The sequence below is a fragment of the Ursus americanus genome, chromosome 20, assembly GCF_024610735.1.
Source record: "Ursus americanus isolate L20-20 chromosome 20, mUrsAme1.1.p, whole genome shotgun sequence".
Taxonomy (NCBI): Eukaryota; Metazoa; Chordata; class Mammalia; order Carnivora; family Ursidae; genus Ursus; species Ursus americanus.
The window spans coordinates 22,255,998-22,275,624 of NC_142146.1; the positions used below are offsets into that span (position 1 = coordinate 22,255,998).

Below are 19,627 nucleotides of genomic sequence, written 5' to 3' on the forward strand. Positions count from 1 at the left end.
CATAGAGTTTAAGTAAGTTGTGGGAAGGGGTGGGTAGTCTAACCGATACAGTCCTCCACTGAGATTTCTTTGTTGTGAGGTGACTTTTTAAGGGTTTTGAGCTGATCTAAGAATCTAATCTAAGAATCTCCCTGCCCACTCCCATCCCACTCCAAGCCACCAAGTCTTCTTTCCTTCCAATAAACATTAATAAACACAGAATTCTTTAAAATGATTTTCTATCTCAATTAATGTGCCTCTAGTAACAACAACAACAAAATCGTGTTACTATAAACTTGGGAAAATGTATATTACTGTTGAAAAGAAAATCTCAGAAGTCACAGATAAAAGAATAGTGTTGGCCCCATTAAGTAGTTAAAACCCACTGGAGCCTCCTGTCAATGGTCTAGGGCATGAAAAACCCACATGCTTAAGGAATGCCACTCCCTTGAATTTCTCAGACTACCTCTGTAGGAAGCAAGGAGAAAGAATGAATCAGGAAATTGCCCAGCTCTGTGTACTTCATCTGGACTTAGGCAGTGCATTTTGCTTTTGAACTCCCGAGCTTCGATCTTAGTCTCCAGGGTGCCCACTTCCCTTGTCATATGTGAACTTTTCCTTGTAGACACCTGTTGGGGATCATATTAATAAGACACATTGTAGAAAGAGAAAACACATTTTCTGAGCCAAGAAAGTGAGAGCTACTCTTTTCTGGGGCCCTTGTTAATCTTTGGGAACCCAGCATCTTCTGTGGCAGAGCAAAGGCAATATGGGTGTAGATTCTTATTTTTTTTTTCCACTCCACCAAGAAAATGTTGTCGACGTGTTAGTGTTCAGCTGCATTTCTCTTGAGAGAAACAATAGAATATTTCTTATTTCGGTCCAGAGGTTTGAGAATTTGATTCCCATTGCTTCTAGCATCATTCTAAATAGAACCCTACTGTTTGGCCACTGCCAGAATTAGCTTGAATGGTACCTGTTATTGAAAGGGAGTCTGTATTTGCAGTAATACAGAGAATGCCAGTTTAGAAATGAGCCTGATTGCATGGTTCATTTTGTTCTCCTTTGTAGAGCCAGGCTGCGGCCCACTACAAAGGCACGAAACATGCCAAGAAGCTCAAAGCACTGGAAGCCATGAAAAATAAGCAGAAATCTGTAACTGCCAAGGACAGCGCAAAGACTACCTTCACCTCCATCACTACCAATACCATCAATACCAGCTCTGACAAAACAGGTTAAGCGATGATCTTTGTTGTTGTTGTCATCATCGTTGTTTGGGGGTCCCTTCCCTTGTCTAGCCCCGTGTCTGTTTCCTTGTGTTCCTGCTGCATCGGTTCATGCTTGATCCATTTTTCTGTGTAACGGTAATTGTTTCCCCTCGTCTTTGCAATACCCTTAAGCAATTGATTAAGATAATCACTAGTTATATTGCAGATTTTATATTTGAAATGGTCCTGTGGCTGTTTTAGAGGAACACGAAAGCATAAAGGCACTTGAAGCCATGTTTTTGAGAAGTAAACGTTTTCAGTGTGTATCGTTTATGTCTTGTATGCAGCACCTTAGCCTATAACCGCATGGCAGATTTGATTTAACTGTGAGCACACTGCAACATATGCCAAATGAATCGAGAAGGCCCGATAAGGGCATTATTACTGACAGGACTTATTCTCATAAATCCCAAACACTGCATTGTTTTAAGTAGTGGCTGTGTGATTCTGGGCTTGTTATGGCTGGGTAACCTTCCCTCTGCATACACAGGTAAGTGTTATTGATACCAATTATTCTTTTTAACAGAGTCTTCACAGTGAAATAATGGCCTATGAATGGCCTCTTGGGATAGTTCCTGCAAACAACCATCTTACTCATAGCAGGGGAAGCCAGTGGGGTTTCCTTAAGCTGGCGTTTTTAAATATAAGACCACTGGTCCTCAATATTTACAAAGAAAGAGGTCTTATGTGATTCATAGATGTATCTTTAATAAATCAATGTCTAGAACACAATGGCTGGTACATGTTGGTTGTTTTCTAATCCCTTCAAATGACAGTGGTCAGGAAGCATTTATATCATCATCAATAGTAATATCTTAACTAGAAGAGAATCTTCCAGCCATAACTGATGAAAATGTAAAATGTTACAGTGAACAAATAGAACAGATTAAAGCACGTTTATTACACATGGTGGCATTGATTAGACACGTATATGCTCCTCGAATGTTCTGGAGAGATGCGTGCTCCTTTGTGAATCCGTAAGGAATAGCAATGTTCGCTCTGAGTTCCTATGACACATGTCATGTCCTTCACCTAAGTATTTTTGGTAGATGCATTATGCCCCCACTCCCTGAGAAGCCCGTGTACTCTCTGAGGCTGAGCGCACCTGTCATCTTTGTACCCTGCAACCTGGTCTAGTGTGGTATAGGTACTGAGAAAAATATCTATTGAATGGCTGTATTTTCTCCCACTCCTTTGGTTCTCTGATTCATCCAACTTTGTGTCACAACGTACTCAAGGGAAAAAAAAAAGTGCTTGTCATTTTCAATTTTTTGGTATACAGAGCAGGAGCTAGATTATGCCATCTTATTAATTCAGATGTAAAACCTTATCAAGAAAGCATTAATCTTTTCTCTATTAACTGAAAATTTGCTGCTTTATTTTGGGGGCTGTAGGGGAATGAGCAGTAATGAAGCAGGTGAGTATAATTTCTGCTCCTAGATATCAGGGTACAAATTGGGATCCTTAAAGCCATATTTGCCATAAAGAAATTTTTTTTTTTTGCAAAAAGATAGTAGGTAGGAAGAACAAAGAAATTAGTTTGATATAAAGAGATGGGGTTTGATATAAAGTTTTTGCTTGTCCGCAGTCTTTTCTGTTCTTAAAATTTTTGTCAATAACTATTTGGTTTACCTGACTCCTCTTTAAAATGCAAAAGGAATCCCTGTTAAATTGAGGATTCTCATCATGTAAAAATATATTTGTACATGGTGGATAAAACTGCTCGTTGTGTTAGGAAAGGCTCCCATATGTATTGTCTCTGGATTATTTTTATTAAGAATGATCTTGTAAAATTAGTAAAATGTGATTTAATGCATCTGTATCTTTTATGTATGGATAAGTCCATGAATCACAAAACAACTTTACATATTAAGAAGTAGGGTTAAATTTTTTATTGTTATAAAATACATGATCTTTGATTCTAGAGTCTTATCTCTCTCTCCTTCTGCTTCCAAGTATTTAACTATTCTAGGAAACTAGAATAATAAATGAGTTATGAATACATACCTCCATCTCTCAATCTTAGAAATTGATATGGAAAGGGTGACAGTCATCAAGGTTCTGTCCTTTTCAGAAGTTAAATGGAAACAGGTTTTGGGTTGGGCTGTGGGAGAGAACCTACATAAAATAAACAGATTCCCGGCGGAAAGGCCAGCACTTACCTAATAGTTGGAATGGTGTTGAAATGGTGATGTACCCTTTGAAGATGAAGCTAAGACAATTCCAGAAGGACAGAAAGGATAGCAAAGTCTTGTAAAGTTAGTACAAATATCCTAAAGCCAAAGGAAGAAAGTTATGAGCATCAGAAGTACATTGCCTTCCTAGTCCATGGGAATCTATACCTAGAAAAAAAAGTCATATAGGTTGAAAGACTAACAATTTCAGCACACTCACCAGATGTTTTATGCTGAATTCTATCCTTAAATTGGGATTTCCACAAAACTACCCATGAGAAAGTAGCCCAAGAAAGCTCCTGTCGTTTTATAGCCTTCTTACCCATTTGTATTGCAATATAGATCAGAGGCACCAAAGATGACAAATTGAAGTTTTCTTAAAACTATTACTTGTCCTTTTTATTACTGTCTGCTTCTTCGTATTGATCAGGAAGAAATACAACTCTGAAAAGATGGGCCTCTGAGCAAGTTTCCTAGAATAGTTAAATACTTGGAAGCAGAAGGAGAGAAAGATAAGACTCTAGAATCAAAGATCCTGTATTTTTTAACAATAAAAAATTTTAACCCTACTGCTTAATATGCAAGGTTGTTTTGTGATTCATGGACTTATCCATACATAAAAGATATAGATGCATTAAATCACATTTTACTAATTTTACAAGATCATTCTTAATAAAAATAGCCCAGCTATAAAAAAAAAAAAACTAATTGCTTTTAAAAATCTAAGTATACAATGATTTGATAGATGAGTACCTTAAAGAACGGTGGACAACAATAGTGAAGAGGACAAGAAGTGGTGTGGACTTGAATTAAAACATTGATTTGGAGGTTTTCCTGGGATTCTCTAAAATGCAAGAAGTAGAATAGTCATAATGAGCAAAGTTTCACTGCAGATCTGCTTGATAAAAATAATTTTGACAGACAATTTCTCTTAAATTCCTAAATCATATATTATGTTTTAATTGCTGCCTTAGGGTAACAAATATGTCTATATGACCTGCGGGGTAAGCTCTTATTCACTAACTATAATTTGGGATTTATTTATTTATTTATTTATTTATTTATTTATTTATTTATTTATTTATTTTTGTCATTGCTTATGTCAGTCTGCCTGCTGGCCTGGTGAGCAAAAGATATTATTCGGTGATCAACCACCAACTGCTCACAGAAAGCCCAGTTTCCCTACCTCTAGGCAGGATGAGACTCCCTAACATTAAAACGTAATTTTATTTCTCATGATCTAATGAAGAGTGTTAGGTTAGTGAATTTGCACAAAGAAAAATTTCCAGACAAAAATAATATTTTTAAAAATATATTGAACACTGAAAATTGTTGGTACGTAAGAATGGTTGCTAATCATTAGAGAATAATTCAAAGAGCAAACATTTCCAAATATGGCCAGAATGATTTTGTCTCATCTAGCAAGTTTTTTTTATGTGAGATATTTTTATATAGAAAAAGTAATGAGAAAAATTAAGAAGTATTCTCAAAGTAACTTAGCAAATATAGCTCATTCTTCTTCCTGTGAAATGACAAACAATCATAGAATTAAGTCCCAGGCTTGGTCATCTTCTGATCTTTCTTTAGTTTTCCTTTTTGGGTAACCTTATTCATTCCCATGGTCTATCAGTTAAATTAGGCTAGTTGATACTGCAGTCATAAACAACCTCCTAATCCTAATGGCTTTTACAACTAATTATTTTTCACTCACACTACATATCAGCTGCATTTTTTTTTTTCCAGGTTAATTTAACTGCCGGCTAGGCTAATGAAGGAGTCACTAGCTGGACATTACCAATTCTATAGCAGGGGGAGAAAAAAAGATGGTGAATCAATAGGCTCTTGAAGCTTCTTAATGGAAGTGACATATAATCTTCTGACTTGACTTTATCAAGTCCCATGGTCAACCTTGATTATCATGGTCAGGGAAGAATAATCTCCTCCAGGGAGGGGAAGCAGCAATTGGTGAGCAGTAACACAGCATTCCTCCATGGCTTCAGCTATCACTTATGCCTAGATGTCTCAGCATTCCACATTCCTAGCCTAAAACCTGACCTGACTTTCCATGACTTATTGGTCACTCATTTGGGTGGCTTGTCAGCATCTCTGTTTTACATGATTCACCAAAAAACAAAACAAAACAAACAAACAAAAACAGCCTAACCGTGACCACCATCTCCAGCTTTGTCTCCATCCTCTCTTTCCTAGTTTCATTTTGGTCCTGCAGTTCACAGAGTTGAAACTTTCTAGGTGTCTCTGCCTCTTCTATCTCAGTCCACATGTCTATCAGGTGTTGGAATCCACTCCTCTCCCGTCCCAGAAAACATCCTTTACTGATTCCCTCTTGGTTACTGCCCTCATCCTGTCCTCATACAAGTCTGTGCCTTGCCTATACAATTGCCGTAGCCTCTGTGCAAGTACAGCTGTCTCCATTCTTTGTCCCTTGACAACCATATGCTTCATTCTCCTGTCCATTCATACTGCCCAGGGCAGATCATAGCACCTACCCATTCAAAAACCTTCAGTGTACCTGAGCCTCATGGTGCTCTGTGGTTTGACCACAACCTACCTTTCCAGACGTCTCTTCTGTTGCTCACTTGAATATTCTCCACTAGAAACACAACTTACTTTTCTGTCTCACCTTCATTTACTGTCTTACTCTTCTTCTAAATTTCTCTCTTAAAAGTATATCATTTTGGAGGGGCTTGGGTGGCTCAGTCGTTAAGCGCCTGCCTTTGGCTCAGGGCGTGATCCCAGAGTCCTGGGATCAAGCCCCGCATCGGGCTCCCTGCTCTGCTGGGAGCCTGCTTCTTCCTCTCCCACTCCCCCTGCTTGTGTTCCCTCTCTCGCTGGCTGTCTCTATCTCTGTCAAATAAATAAATAAAATCTTAAAAAAAAAAAAAAAGTATGTCACTTTTTTCTTCTCTCTGCATCTCAAATCCCATAAGAATCCATACCTGACTCCCCTATCATATTTTTCTTAAAATATATTTTTTATGTCTTTACCTCCTCCTGTTGCTAGATGACGTATTCATTGAGAGTATATACTTGATTAATCTGTTTACTTATTTTTTTTACAGAGTACTGTTTATAGAAAGTATAATAAATAAGAAGTTTTAAAACGTGAAGCAGTTAGCTTTGTATTTTTGTTCTTGAATGGGATAGCATAGCAAAGCTTTAGACTTTTATATTTGTGCATAGATGGTTCCATGGAAGAACAATGGTCCTCATTAATCTAAGGAATTCTGAGATATTATTCATCAAATTTCAGAGTTTTCATAAAGGTCATCAAGTCTAACTCCTAAAGTTTGTTTACTTACTTGTTTTGAGATTCTCTAGTTGCACAGGAAAGGAACACTTGACCTTTCTAATGTCCCCTCAGTGACTATCCATCAGGAGTTAATTAGCCTATATATTGAGTATATAGACATACCTTAGTCCTCTAACTGGTAAGATCTGAGAACAGTTCTTCTGGTTCTAGTAGATAATTCTCTTTGTCAAGTCTCAGTGAATTGCAGATATATTCATCAGATAAAGCCACTTTGTTATTTAAATTTGCACTATAAATTTGCACTATAAATCCTTATGATTTAGTCTTCTTTGTATCCATTTTTTCCTCTTTCTCATTTTTAAAATTTAAAATTATATTCCAGGGATATTGTATTCGTCTGACTCAAAGTTGCTGAGAGTGAGATGTTTTTGAGTCTATTGTTCAGAAGCTCTAGGAATGCAGAGGAATATTTACTTGCTCTGGGTTAATAATAGACTCTAAGTGTTTATTTGAATTTACATTATTTGGTCAGACACTTGGAGTGATAAAGAAACTTTCCTAATGATAAAAAAGATTTTAAATGTAAAATGATGGCCAGTGACTGAAAGCAAGTACATCAGGAAACAAAGCCTCTTTGGGAAAATCGGTCAGCTGTAAGGTCACAAAATCTAGGTTCTTTCCTTTCTGGGTTCTTTCCTGAGAATTACCCTCTAGAGCCAGATGTTTACAATTGGTCCAGTGCCAGGTAAAGCTAAGCACAAACTTTTTTTCCCCCTTCCATTTAGATAGAAGCCAAATCATGAGAATGATAAACTGGAAATAGAAGTGGTAGATGAATAGTTTGTTAGGAGAGACTAATTCTAGTGTCATTTAGAAATAGGTACACAGTTTTTAATGGAGGACAAGTGGGAATTAGCTTTGTTCTATTTTCATAAGGAACATGGGAAAAGTTTTTTTCTTGACATAGTCTTCAAACAAATGTCTCAAATGTTGAAAATAATAACAAAATACAACCTGGCTTGATATCAGAAAGCTATGTATCTTTGATATTGTATTATATATTCGTATATATGATACAGTATAGTATATATTATATATAAATATAACTATTAAACACATTTATTCATATGCAAGGTTCTATCTTTCATACCTGTCCCTGAAATATCCCACTATACCAGGTCTTCATAATCAGCATTGCACATTTCTTTAACAAGAGAAACGAACACTTTTGTGACTTATGAATCTATAGCTCTGTTGAGTTTAAGAGGAAATGTAAAGTCATTTGAAAAGAGACACATTTCTATCTGTACTTAAAGATCAGATGCAGTGGTGTACAAATGCCCCTCTTGGCTTAGTGGAAATTGTGCTAGCTCCTGGGGTCTTTCTTTTCTGACCCATTCTTCCAAACAAAACCTCCCTGGGACAATCAGTACTATGATAAAGGACCCCATTGCATGCCTCTTGGGGCAGGAGTTGAAGTACCATTGTGAGAACATTTATGCCTAAATTGCTTTTTCTTTTCTTAGCGCTGGCTCATGACATGCTTCAGATTGGTCAAAGATAGAGACTTTATCAAGTGTTCCCTTCTCAAGATGTGTGATAAGTGCCAGCAGAGTATGCTGGTAGCAGATCTCTAGAGAGATTGAAAAAGAGAAGGGAAATTCAGAAGAAAAAAAAAAAAAGCTAACACTTATTTGAATATTGTGGTTCCAGGATCTTTGTATGTGAATCAGTGATGACAAATTGTATATTAGGGATGACGTGGAAATAATACAAAATATTCTATCCTGTCCTTCTTGTGCATGAGGAAATCAAGATGAATGGTATTTTGCAGGTCCTATTAGGCTGATAAAGGTTTTGTCTTAGATACTACATAAAACTGCTCCTTGAATCACAGAAGAATTTCACAATGAATTATTCATCTGGACAAGAACGTGTTGTCTTCCTCAACATAATGACTGAGTGAAGCAGTTAGAGACCTAAACTTTGAAAAGGACCTGTCATCCAGCTTTATTTGGGTGCAGGTGTATGGTGTGCAAGATAAGAAGGGAATTAAGACTAACTTGACAAGCAAGTGTATAATTTTATGTTAGAGTCTAAAGCAACCGGGTCTCTAACTTGCATGCATACATCTATGTAGCATGCATGTGGGGTGTGTGTGTACACACTCTGTATGTGCAGTTGTCTTTTTTTACCAGAAATATCAAATCTTAAAATAAATTACAAGCTAAACACCTAGCCAGTATCTATGAAATACCAGACATCTGGATGAATTTTAAAAATTAAATTAAAACTCCCAGTGGCTTTGCCTACAGATGCCACACTTCTGGAAACATCTGTGTCTCTGTGTGTGTTTGTATGTGTTCTTCTTCTTCTTTTCTTTTAATTCATGGAGGGATTTTTTCCCCCTATTTTTATGTCCTTCTTAGGAATTGAGTAGACACATGCTTATATAATGATAAACTATTTCAATGGCAAGATAATAGTTCTTAAAGTTAGAATATCTACTACAACAAAAAAAGTTGAACAATGTGAATAATGATCAAATATGACAGAATATGAAGTGAGCACCTATAAAAACATGTGGACCATTAGAGAACTTTGTCTTCAAATTGGGAAAGTGAAGAGTTTGCTATCTAATAGTGATAGACAAGAAATGTGAAACAAAACACATCAACAGCATATTTCTTGCTCTCAGGAGTCATAAAGCTTCTACTGAATTCTTAGTAAAACCCAAACTGAAACAGATATTTGAACTAAGAATTACCCTTTTATTTATGTTCTATGAATGGCAAACTTAAACATAGTGTCAAAACTTATTTGTGATAGCTCTTGCCTACCACTCTGTCAGTCCTCCATAGCTGTCCTTAGTTCCAGTCCAACAAAATCCCTTGAGGATTGCAAGCGAGACGTGTATGCTCTTTTGCTTGGAAAACTCCTTTCTTATACCTCACCGTACCCTATGCATCACATACTGACGCACAGGTCCACGTCATGTGCCAATGCCCCCGTGCATGGATGCGTACAAATGCATAAAATGCATACAAGTGCATCCACACTCTGCCTGAGTCCTATTCCAAGCTGCTATGTAAGCTCTGTCCTAGCACTTACTGAAATTGTCTATCTTCCTACTTGTCAACCCCATGAAATTTTCACCTCCTTGATAGAGCATACACCTTTACACCGTACATCTTTGTCCCAGTAACTAGCAGTTTAAAAAAATTATTTGAGAGAGAGAGAGCACACGAGCGGGGGCAGGGGAAGGGTAGAGGGAGATGGAGAAGAGACTCCCCACTGAGCAGGGAACCCAACATGGGGCTCAATCCCAGAACCCCAAGATCATGACCTGAGCCAAAGGCAGACGCTTAACAGACTGAGCCACCCAGGTGCCCCAGCATCTAGCAGTTTTACATTAAAAATATCAGTAGAGGCACCTGGGTGGCTCAGTCAGTTAAGCCTCTGACTTTTGGTCTCAGCTCAGGTCTTAATCTCAGGGTCATGAATTCAAGCCCCACATCAGGCTCCACACCCAATGTGGAGCCTACTTTAAAAAAAAAAAAAAAGAAAGAAAGAAAGAAAAGAAAAATATATATCAATAAATAGTGCTGTATTAATTTTATTTTCAGGAAGATCATCTTAAGAATTCTTTTAACAGTAAAAATTAACACACTCCAAAATATTTAGCAACAATTTGAATGCATATAGTCAATAAGTTTTACTAATTGACATCTCCCACATTTAACTGCTTTATAATACAAATCAAAGATATTAACCAGTGTAACTCAGAATTTGAATGTGCAACCCTTGGGTTGAACATTTCCTAAAGACAGCGTAAAATTAAGTTACTATTTTAATGATCATAATTGTAGTCAGATTCATCATGAAATTACTGTGCTACTCCAGTTTCTAATGAGAGTTGGGAACATTTTAAAAAGCTCTACAGAATCAGATTGACTATGTACTAACTTCAAGTTCTGACATTGGCATCAGGTTAAATTTGAGGGCACAGAGCATATTTAACTATGCGGGTTGAATCTGTGCCACTCAGCCAGCGTACAGCCAGTGCTTTAGTTTGCTTTGCTTTTGTTATGACTCAGTTTAGGGGCGGCCTTGACATTTTACACTTACGTGATTGTTCAAATCAATCACACTCAGACTAACGGTCGGTGCCTGGCCAAACTCCAAGGTGAAGGTCAAGATGCAGAATGTGTAGCAATAACGATACTGACCCATTTGGACCTTATTTTATTTATTGTCCTGCCTTCTGTTTTCCTACCAACTCTCTAATGGAATTAAGTAAAATAAGAAAAAAAAATAATGTACTTCTTTCATGCTGCCCAAGTAGAAAGGCTTGTGGAAAAGAGAAACTCCCCCATCCCTCTCTGAAATGGTCAGATATTCAAGAGTCTGACTCGTGAACCTAGGTTGTTTATTTGTTCTTTCATCCATCCATACCTGCTCATTCAGCTACAGGTATTTTTGCAGTAGGTAAGGTAAGGCAGGAATGAAAACTAAGATGCAGAAGAGGAATTCCACCTTAAGGTTCTTCAATCTGGTTGGGAAAACAAGAAATAAGCCCAAAATGTAACCCAGGGTAGGACATGATTTGTTGGGAGAAAAGAGCAGATAATGGTACCATGAAAGTCTAGAGCTGTTGGAATGACCCTTTCATATGAGGGAGGTAGAAGAGGGTGAATACTAACTGGTAGTCTAACTGGCTGAACTTAATGCCTAGAGCACATCATCTCTAAAATGACTCCTTTGTTGCAAGGTTGCATTTAGCCACCATTTAGCAAGTCCTCCGTATGCGCTGCCTTTAGATGTAACTCTTGTCCTCCAGTGACTCCTCCGGTGAAGGAGAACGAACAAAAAGCTATCCCGCCCTGTGAGTGGTCTAGAACTTCTAGGCTACAGACTTAGGAAGGTTATGGGGAGTACCCAACTCGTAGAAATAAACATTTTTAATTTGCAGATAAAGAAACCACATTCTGAATTGAAGAACTTGACTGAAGTCAACAAATTTGTCAGAGGCAGAGCTAGGGTTTGAACGCCAGTTCTGACTTCTTTTACCTTGCTGTCTTCTCTTAGGCAGCAAAGCACGAAATCCTCCCATGATCCATGTTAGCACTAGCCCCAGTTTTGGTTGCTAATTGATATCACCATGGCTGTGGATCACCCAGGATAGTTCCACTTATTTTGCAAACACTCTTAACACCCCTAAGGGCCCTGCTATAAATCTTTGTCTATGCGTAGCAGTCGTTGGACCTGTTAAAAGATTCTAATGTGTAGGTCTGCCCACATTTAAGCTCTTCACATCTTTATTGTGGTTTTCACCTGCATGGAAGCTGGTAAGAGGAGATAAGGTTAAAGGCCAAAGCTTTTTGTTGGTCTACATTTTGTTAATGAAAACCGTACTGTTATTATTTTTCCACACGTAAAAGCTTCATGTGTATTGGAAAGTGACATCTTTCATCTCCCTGTGTAAAATTTATAGTAGAAAATTCAGGAATTGCATGTGAAACCACTGCAGCCTTATTTTTTCTGTGTGCTTTTGTAATGCTGTCTACACAGTGACAGAATTCTCTGTAAGAACGAAACAACAAAAGAAACAAAAGTGGGGTTTTTTTTTTTGCAGTCAAATGTTAATTTTTCTAAATGAATATAACAAAATTATCAAATAAAGACAGGAGATTACCTGCATTGCAAGACATTTGAGTCTCCTAGGACATATATCATCTCCTACGAATTTCTGCTTTGGAAAAGTGCTTGTATTCTTTCAGGAAACTACGATGGTATTTAGTGCAGTAATTTTGGTAATTGGAAATTCAGTAACCCAGAAAGGATTGGTTCAGGGCCCATAAATGAAAGCTTCCTCCTATGTTACTGAGACATTTTAGATTAGCATATGGTGATATTTAAAAATAAGGTAATGTAATCTAGAATTCAAGGTCATAAATTTGTTTCCCTATAAAGTTGGCAATTTCAAAAACAGGGTAGTTTTTATTTATGTAGCTTTTAAGTTTTCAATATGCCATCATATAAATTATCACATTTTATCCTCATAACAGAAAAATTAAAAATGAAAAGAGCTATTTCTAAGTTATTGGCATCCCCATTTTAAAGAATTTGCTTTGAAGAAAACTATGTGTATCAGAAACGGGACAGAATTATACTTATCTCCCTATTAGTAGAAACATTTCATAAATCTCTCATTTGCCAAATACTATGGAAAAATATGTTAGCGATGTAGTACCTGTCTTTTTGTTTTTTCCGGGTCCTACTAGGTGTTAACTTTTGTTTCCTGGGATGGGGGTGGGGGTGGAAGTACTTATTACCCTAAAGGATGAGTGGATTTTGAAAAGGTTTTTGAAACAGTAGATAAAGAATAGTTTCTTACTTTAGAGTAATCCAAGTTTCCAACCAGATTATGTTTCTTTGTGTTAAAAACCACTAATCTAGGGGCGCCTGGGTGGCTCAGTCGTTAAGTGTCTGCCTTCCACTCAGGGCGTGATCCCGGCATTATGGGATCGAGCCCCGCATCAGGCTCCTCTGCTGGGAGCCTGCTTCTTCCTCTCCCACTCCCCCTGTTTGTGTTCCCTCTCTCGCTGGCGGTCTCTCTCTGTCAAATCAAATAAATTAAATCTTAAAAAAAAAAAACCACTAATCTAATAGCTGTGATTGGGACATTAATAGAGTAATTTACTTGCCATGGTTGTCAAATCCACTGAGTATTTCTGTCCACTATTACTCCCTTCATTCAAAAGGGTAAAGGTAACATCTTCCATCATACTTGCAATTAACAAGGGAAAGTAAGATAGTTTGTTGTTTGGGTGTTTTGTTTTTGAGTTGTATGCTGCAGAAATTTAATTTTTTATAATGCAAAGAGTAAAGAAGGAAACATGCCAAGTTGGCCTTGATTGACAAAATAATTTTTTCACGTAGAACTCATTTAAGATCCATAAAGCAGACCCATTCAATGTGTGGGTATTTTGTCTCAGATGAATTAAGTTTAGATGTTGGCTTTTTTTTTTTTTAAGATTTTATTAATTTATTTGACAGAGAGAGAGGAGTGCACACAAGCAGGGGAAGAGACAGAGGGAGACGGAGAAGCAGATTCCCCGTTGAGCAGGGAGCCCAATGCAGGGCTCAATCCCAGGACCCTGGGATCCTGACCTGAGCTGAAGGCAGACACTTAACTGACTGAGCAACCCAGGTACCCCTAGATGTTGGCTTTTAAGAACATTTACCTTTAGTTAAAATCCTGAGAAAGCCTTTGTTTTATTTTCATCAAAATCCACCCATTGTAAACTTCTGCAGTCAGGAGTTGCTAGTATTATAATCAGTTTTGGTATTCCAGAAAGAAAAATGAAACATTTTACCATAATGTGTCACACCCCCTGGCGTGGTCAGTGAGCATAGTTACTTTTGGGTTCCTCAATGCAACATTACCATTATGAAAACCACATATATGACTATTTAGAATCTCTGTGGTATATATGAGTTTAATGAAAGTTTTACCTAAATGCACGAGTGTGTCTGTGTAGCTCTACCTTTAGTGTGCAAATTAATATAACATTGTACAGAGCTGGGTAGGAAACAAGTATATTAGGTTGCAAAATGGTAAAAATCCAATTTCAAAAGTTTTTTAAAAAATGGAAAAATTAACCAGTTGTCTAGATCAGGGTTCAGCAAACATTTAATGGGGCCAGGTATTAACATTTTAGCTTTGTGGGCCATGCACTCTCTGTCACAGCTACTCAATGATGACACTGTCACGTGAATGCAGCGTTGGCCATATATAAACAAACGAGCTGTGTTCCAATAAAATGCTACTAAAACATGCAGCAGGCTGGATTTGGCTTACTGGCCATAGTTTGCAAATCCCTGGTCTAGGTGCCTCCACATATTCAGCTATTTAATGTGGTTTTTTCTCTAATTATCTCTGTATACAAACAACCATTCCAAACTTGGTAGTGGGGAAAAAAAAAAAAAGAATCGTTTACTATCAGTATCTCTCATGATTATGAGTATCTTATTAGTAGCATTATTAGTATTTATTAATATCTCATGATTCTAAGATGAAGTGGGCAGTTTTTGTTCGGGTGATGGAGGAGGGGGTGCTATCTTCTATATGGTTGCAGGCAAATGGGAGCTTGTGCTGGAGTGATTTCAAGACCTTCCTGACTCACATGTCAGACTACTAATACTGCCTTTTGAAGATTTATTTATTTATTTATTTATTTATTTATTTATTTATTTATTTATTTGAGAGAGAGAGAGAGAGGTTGGGGGAGAGGGAGAGAGAGAGAGAGAGAGAAAATCTTAAGCAAGCTCCGTGCTGAACAATGCAGGGCTCCATCTCATGACCCTGATCATGACCTGAGCTGAAATCAAGAGTCAGACTCTTAACCAACTGAGCCACACAGGTGCCCTGATGCTGCATTTTGGCTGGAAACTCAGCTGGGGCTATCTGCCAGAGTACCTACTGGTGGCCTCCCCATATGTCCTGGGCTGCTCACGTTGGGGTTCCAAAACGACAGCCACGCTGAAGCTTTATTTCCTTTTATGACCTACCCTCTGCAGTCACAGTGTTCTTCTACCATACTGTATTGGTTGAGACAGACACAAGGGAAGAGGGCCTACATTCCACCCAATGACGGCAGAATGGCAAAGTCACAATGTAAGATGGTCCTGTGAGATGAGACCCATCTTTGTAAATGAAATCTGCCACAGTGGTATTCTACTCTACTCCATTCTATTCTATTCTATTCTATTCTATTCTATTCTATTCTATTCTATTCTATTCTATTCTATTCTAAACAGCTGCAATAGAAAAGGCAGGACAAGATTTAGAAAGCAAGAGAGAAATTGGGGCAATAAAAGGAAGGACATATTGACCATGGTGGCTAAGGCAAACAGGAGCTAAGTCCAACCTAAAATGAGGTTCAAAATACTGGAGCCATGAGGTGAAGTAAAAGAATTTTAGGAATATATATATAAAATGAATGGATAGCCTCAAGTTTTCAGAGGAAGGTTGTGAATCTAAATCCAGACAAGCAGGTAGAAAACCAGAAAGTGGTCTCCATATCCGTGAAAGTGAGGTGTCCTTAACATTAAGGCTACATTCTGACCAACCAAGAACTTCCTCATCTCCTGAGGTCTGGAACCTTCTGCAGGTCAAAGACACAGGGTGGGGCAGGCAGATGCTTCTTAGGAAGCAAGGGAGAACCAAGTACTGAGTGTGAAGTTTAATTGTGACAGCCATCACAAAAGCTAAAGTCTCACCAAAATGACTGCATCGATGGGTTGGTTTGACATCACAAATCCAAAATAGATGAAACAGCCCATCTGGGAAGTGAAAGAATGAGCAAAGTCTTTAAAAGTCCATCCCCTAACTTCTCTCATTTTTGCGCTCAATAAGCCATTTTCCCCATTAGAGCCCCCGGAAGAGCCCTTCTGAGCATGCACCTTGATATGAGAGCCCCGAGACATCTGTTGTGCCATTTTAATCCTCTCTCCGCTATACTTGGCTCTCTCTGTCTGTGGACCAAATGTGCCTATTTTTTGCTCCACTGATTTAATAGCCCCAGGAAAAGTTGATAATGTAATCATAGTTCTGTCTGAGTGAAACATCTCGAGTTTCATCTCCAGACTGTCTGTGGGGCTCCACGGACCCTCCAGACTCTAGGCTTTGCTCCATTCCAACTACTTTTGGTGTCGTGCCTATGGAAATTAATCTCTCACTTGCGTGTGTGTGTGTGTATGTGTGTGTGTGTGTGTGTGTGGTGTGTGTGTGTGTTCCTGTCCCTCTATCAACTGCAAGAAAAATTTGCTTATTATTTAGCAGCATTTTAACAGGTTTCAGTCCATTAAAAGCAAAAGAGAGCATTAAATAGCATTCTTCAGCTTTTAACTGGTGAGCTTTCATCAGTTTATTAATAGACTCTAACTGCAAATGTGCTCGTTACATGCTAGGGCTTTAGGCCGACTGTAGCAGCAACAGTGCTGTCCTCTGGGACCAGAAATCCAATTCTAAGTTCTGCCTTCAGGTAATGCTTTTGGACTGCTTTAGAGAGATTAAACAAATAAATGCTGAAACTTTCCTTCCAGAGAACTGAAGCTGGCTGGATTTATGCATGTTCTAAAAACCCTGGTCTAACAAAACAGCCGTCTTAAGTAGCAAACTGCCCAGTGGGCCCAGGCCTGTTCTACTTGCAATCTCCTGAATGCCATTTCTGTCCTATTTCTACAGCACTTGTGACATTGGATGAACAGAAGGTTGAGAATCAGGATAATCAGAGGGATACATTTGAATTCCTCTACAGATAGTCAGAGGTACTAGAATAAGATTAGGAGTTTTGCCTTAGTAGGATGGTAGAAGATTCTATTCTAGATATGCAGATATATGCAGGTGCCAAAAAAGCTAAATTAATATTAGCTCTCTTCGGAACTGGCGTACTTCTTGCTTTTTCGTAATGAGTTGTCTCCCTTTTTGCCTTGACTGTCAGGAAGATCAGAACAAATTTTATAAACAATTATAATCCTCCTGAAATTAATGGAAGGAAAGAAGAAAAGGTAGATCAAGAGACATAAAATTTTAATTCTGCACCATAGAGTTAAAAGAAATACAAAAGAGGCTATTCAATCTGTAAAGACTATGATGATATAAATGCATAAGTTCAGTGTTCTAGTACATTCTTTTATCCCCTTCCAATTTAGCATGGAGGAAGCTCTTTAGGAAGACTGACTTGGTTTTAGCAAATAAAGAAATTGTGTTTTCATTGCATAATTTATTATAACTACAATAACATGTATCTCTAGCACTTACTATAAGTCAAGCATTCTATATATTATGGATGAACACTGATTCTGACCTTATTCTCATTTTGTGATGAAGATACTAAAGATCAGTGAGGTTAAGTACTTGACCAGAGTCACACAGCTGGTAATGATAGAACCAGAATTGAAATCTAGCAAATCTAGCTCCACAGGCCTGATCCTGAGCACTAGGCATGTTGCCTCTGCAATGCAAGGTTGGGATTGATCCAGCCATGTGTGTTATATTTTCAGTAAGCATATTATTTAATTCCCTGTCTTAAATCAAGTCTTCTCCATTTTATTGCTATATTAACATTGTTATGTATGGGTATATTATATGGGGGGTGTGTGTGTGTGTGTGTGTGTGAGATTCCATTTGAAAGTATAGATGTAGGATTGACAGTGATGAAGCTGATAGCATTCATTATACATCTACCATCATGATATTAGGTGAAAGTAGGAATTTGCAGTGGAGACAGTGTTCAGTAAATATCTCTGTATTCTTTTCCATGTTCAAGCCCTCTTGCATTTATCATGGGTCATATAATTAATTGTAACAAATGTGATGATGTCCAAAGGTAACAGATTAGGAACCACTGCATTAACAAAGGGAACAACCTAGCATGTAGGCCCAGAGTAGGGAATGAAGGGCCGTGACATTTTGTCAAATGTGAAAGAGTTAAAACCATTCAGGAGGCATTTGTCCTGCAGAAGTTTTGAGGGTAAGATGCTAGCTATCCTCAATATCTGGTGTGGCACCACGTACAAGAATGAGAACAGCCTTGTTCTGTATGGCGTGAAAGTATACAACTAGGGCTAATTAATGAAGAATATAGAGGAATTCACTAGGTTCACCCTATCACACTTATGAAGAGTTTATTCTTGTGCAGTTTTGTTTACTGTCTGTCACTTCTTTTTTTATTTTTTTAAGATTTTATTTGTTTATTTGACAGAGAGAGAGACAGCCAGCAAGAGAGGGAACACAAGCAGGGGGAGAGGGAGAGGGAGAAGCAGGCTCCCAGCAGAGGAGCCTGATGTGGGGCTCGATCCCAGAACACCGGGATCACGCCCTGAGCTGAAGGCAGATGCTTAACGACTGAGCCACCCAGGCGCCCCTAACTGTCTGTCACTTCTAATAGAATGGACATTCCTTAAGAACAGAGATGTGTCTTTTTTGTTCTTGGCTATTTTCCTAATGCCTTGCATAGTCTTGGCCCAAAAAAAAAAAAAAAAAAAAAAGAGGACTTTCAAATGAATGAATGCATGCATGAACAAATGAACAAAAGAACTTTCTATCAAATAAAGCATTCAGATATTTTCCTGACTATGGAGGAATTCCGATGTTGGCCATACGACTATTTGTTAGGATTTTGGAGCAAGTTCCAGCTCTGGGTTATGGTTATACTAGATGTGATGTAATGTCTATCCCAATGCCCAGATCCTCTGATTTTTATTTCTTTACATTTGAGCTTTCCTGATAATTAAAGCCTTTTGCTTTTCGTTCCACAGCATAGAAAATCCAGACAAGATGTTTGTTGTTGCAAAACCACTGAGAAATATTGCAGGCACTTCTTTTAGCCCTACCTGTTTGTGAGGACATTTATCATCTTTTGATAACATGTCATCATGTTCAGAGAAATGGACAGTGTGTACTTTGTAATCAGGACAGGAGGCTGTGGCATGACTGATGTGAGCCTTTATCAAGTATCATCGTCATATATGAGTCTCTGAAATGTGTGTATTTGAAAGGCTTGTACTTGCATTTATGACACTTGGCTCCATTTCTTCATATGTAGCTATAAATTAATGCATACAGTGACACCTCTTTTCAGGTTGGGTGCGCATATGCATGCATGGTCGAATTTTGATAATCAGTCAGATTAGCCTCATTATTCACTGAGCATCCCTTCCACTCAGCTAGTCATTGGCTGGATTTGTGACTCTCTAGATAAATTCTTTTAATCTCTCTGCTAAGTCAGTTGCTAGAGAGGGACAGCCTCTAAATTGGCAGCTATGAAAATCAGCAGCCACTCAACACCTAACGGGATTCTGTGTCAGTTCAGTGTCTTAAGACTTAAGGTAATTCACTTCCATCAAGGAGCTTTCAGTCTTGTTTA

The 19,627-nt window shown here is 38.1% G+C and overlaps 1 protein-coding gene across 2 annotated transcripts in view; it reads left to right on the forward strand.

Moving 5' to 3' along the window:
• LOC123788334 (zinc finger protein 385D) overlaps positions 1–19,627 on the forward strand; it is a 286,301-nt gene that overhangs the window by 202,963 nt on the left and 63,711 nt on the right. For both annotated transcript variants that reach the window (XM_045791661.2, XM_087870170.1), the window contains exon 4: positions 1,051–1,213. In XM_045791661.2, coding sequence (XP_045647617.1) covers positions 1,051–1,213 — 163 coding nt within the window. The remainder of the gene's footprint in view (positions 1–1,050; positions 1,214–19,627) is intronic.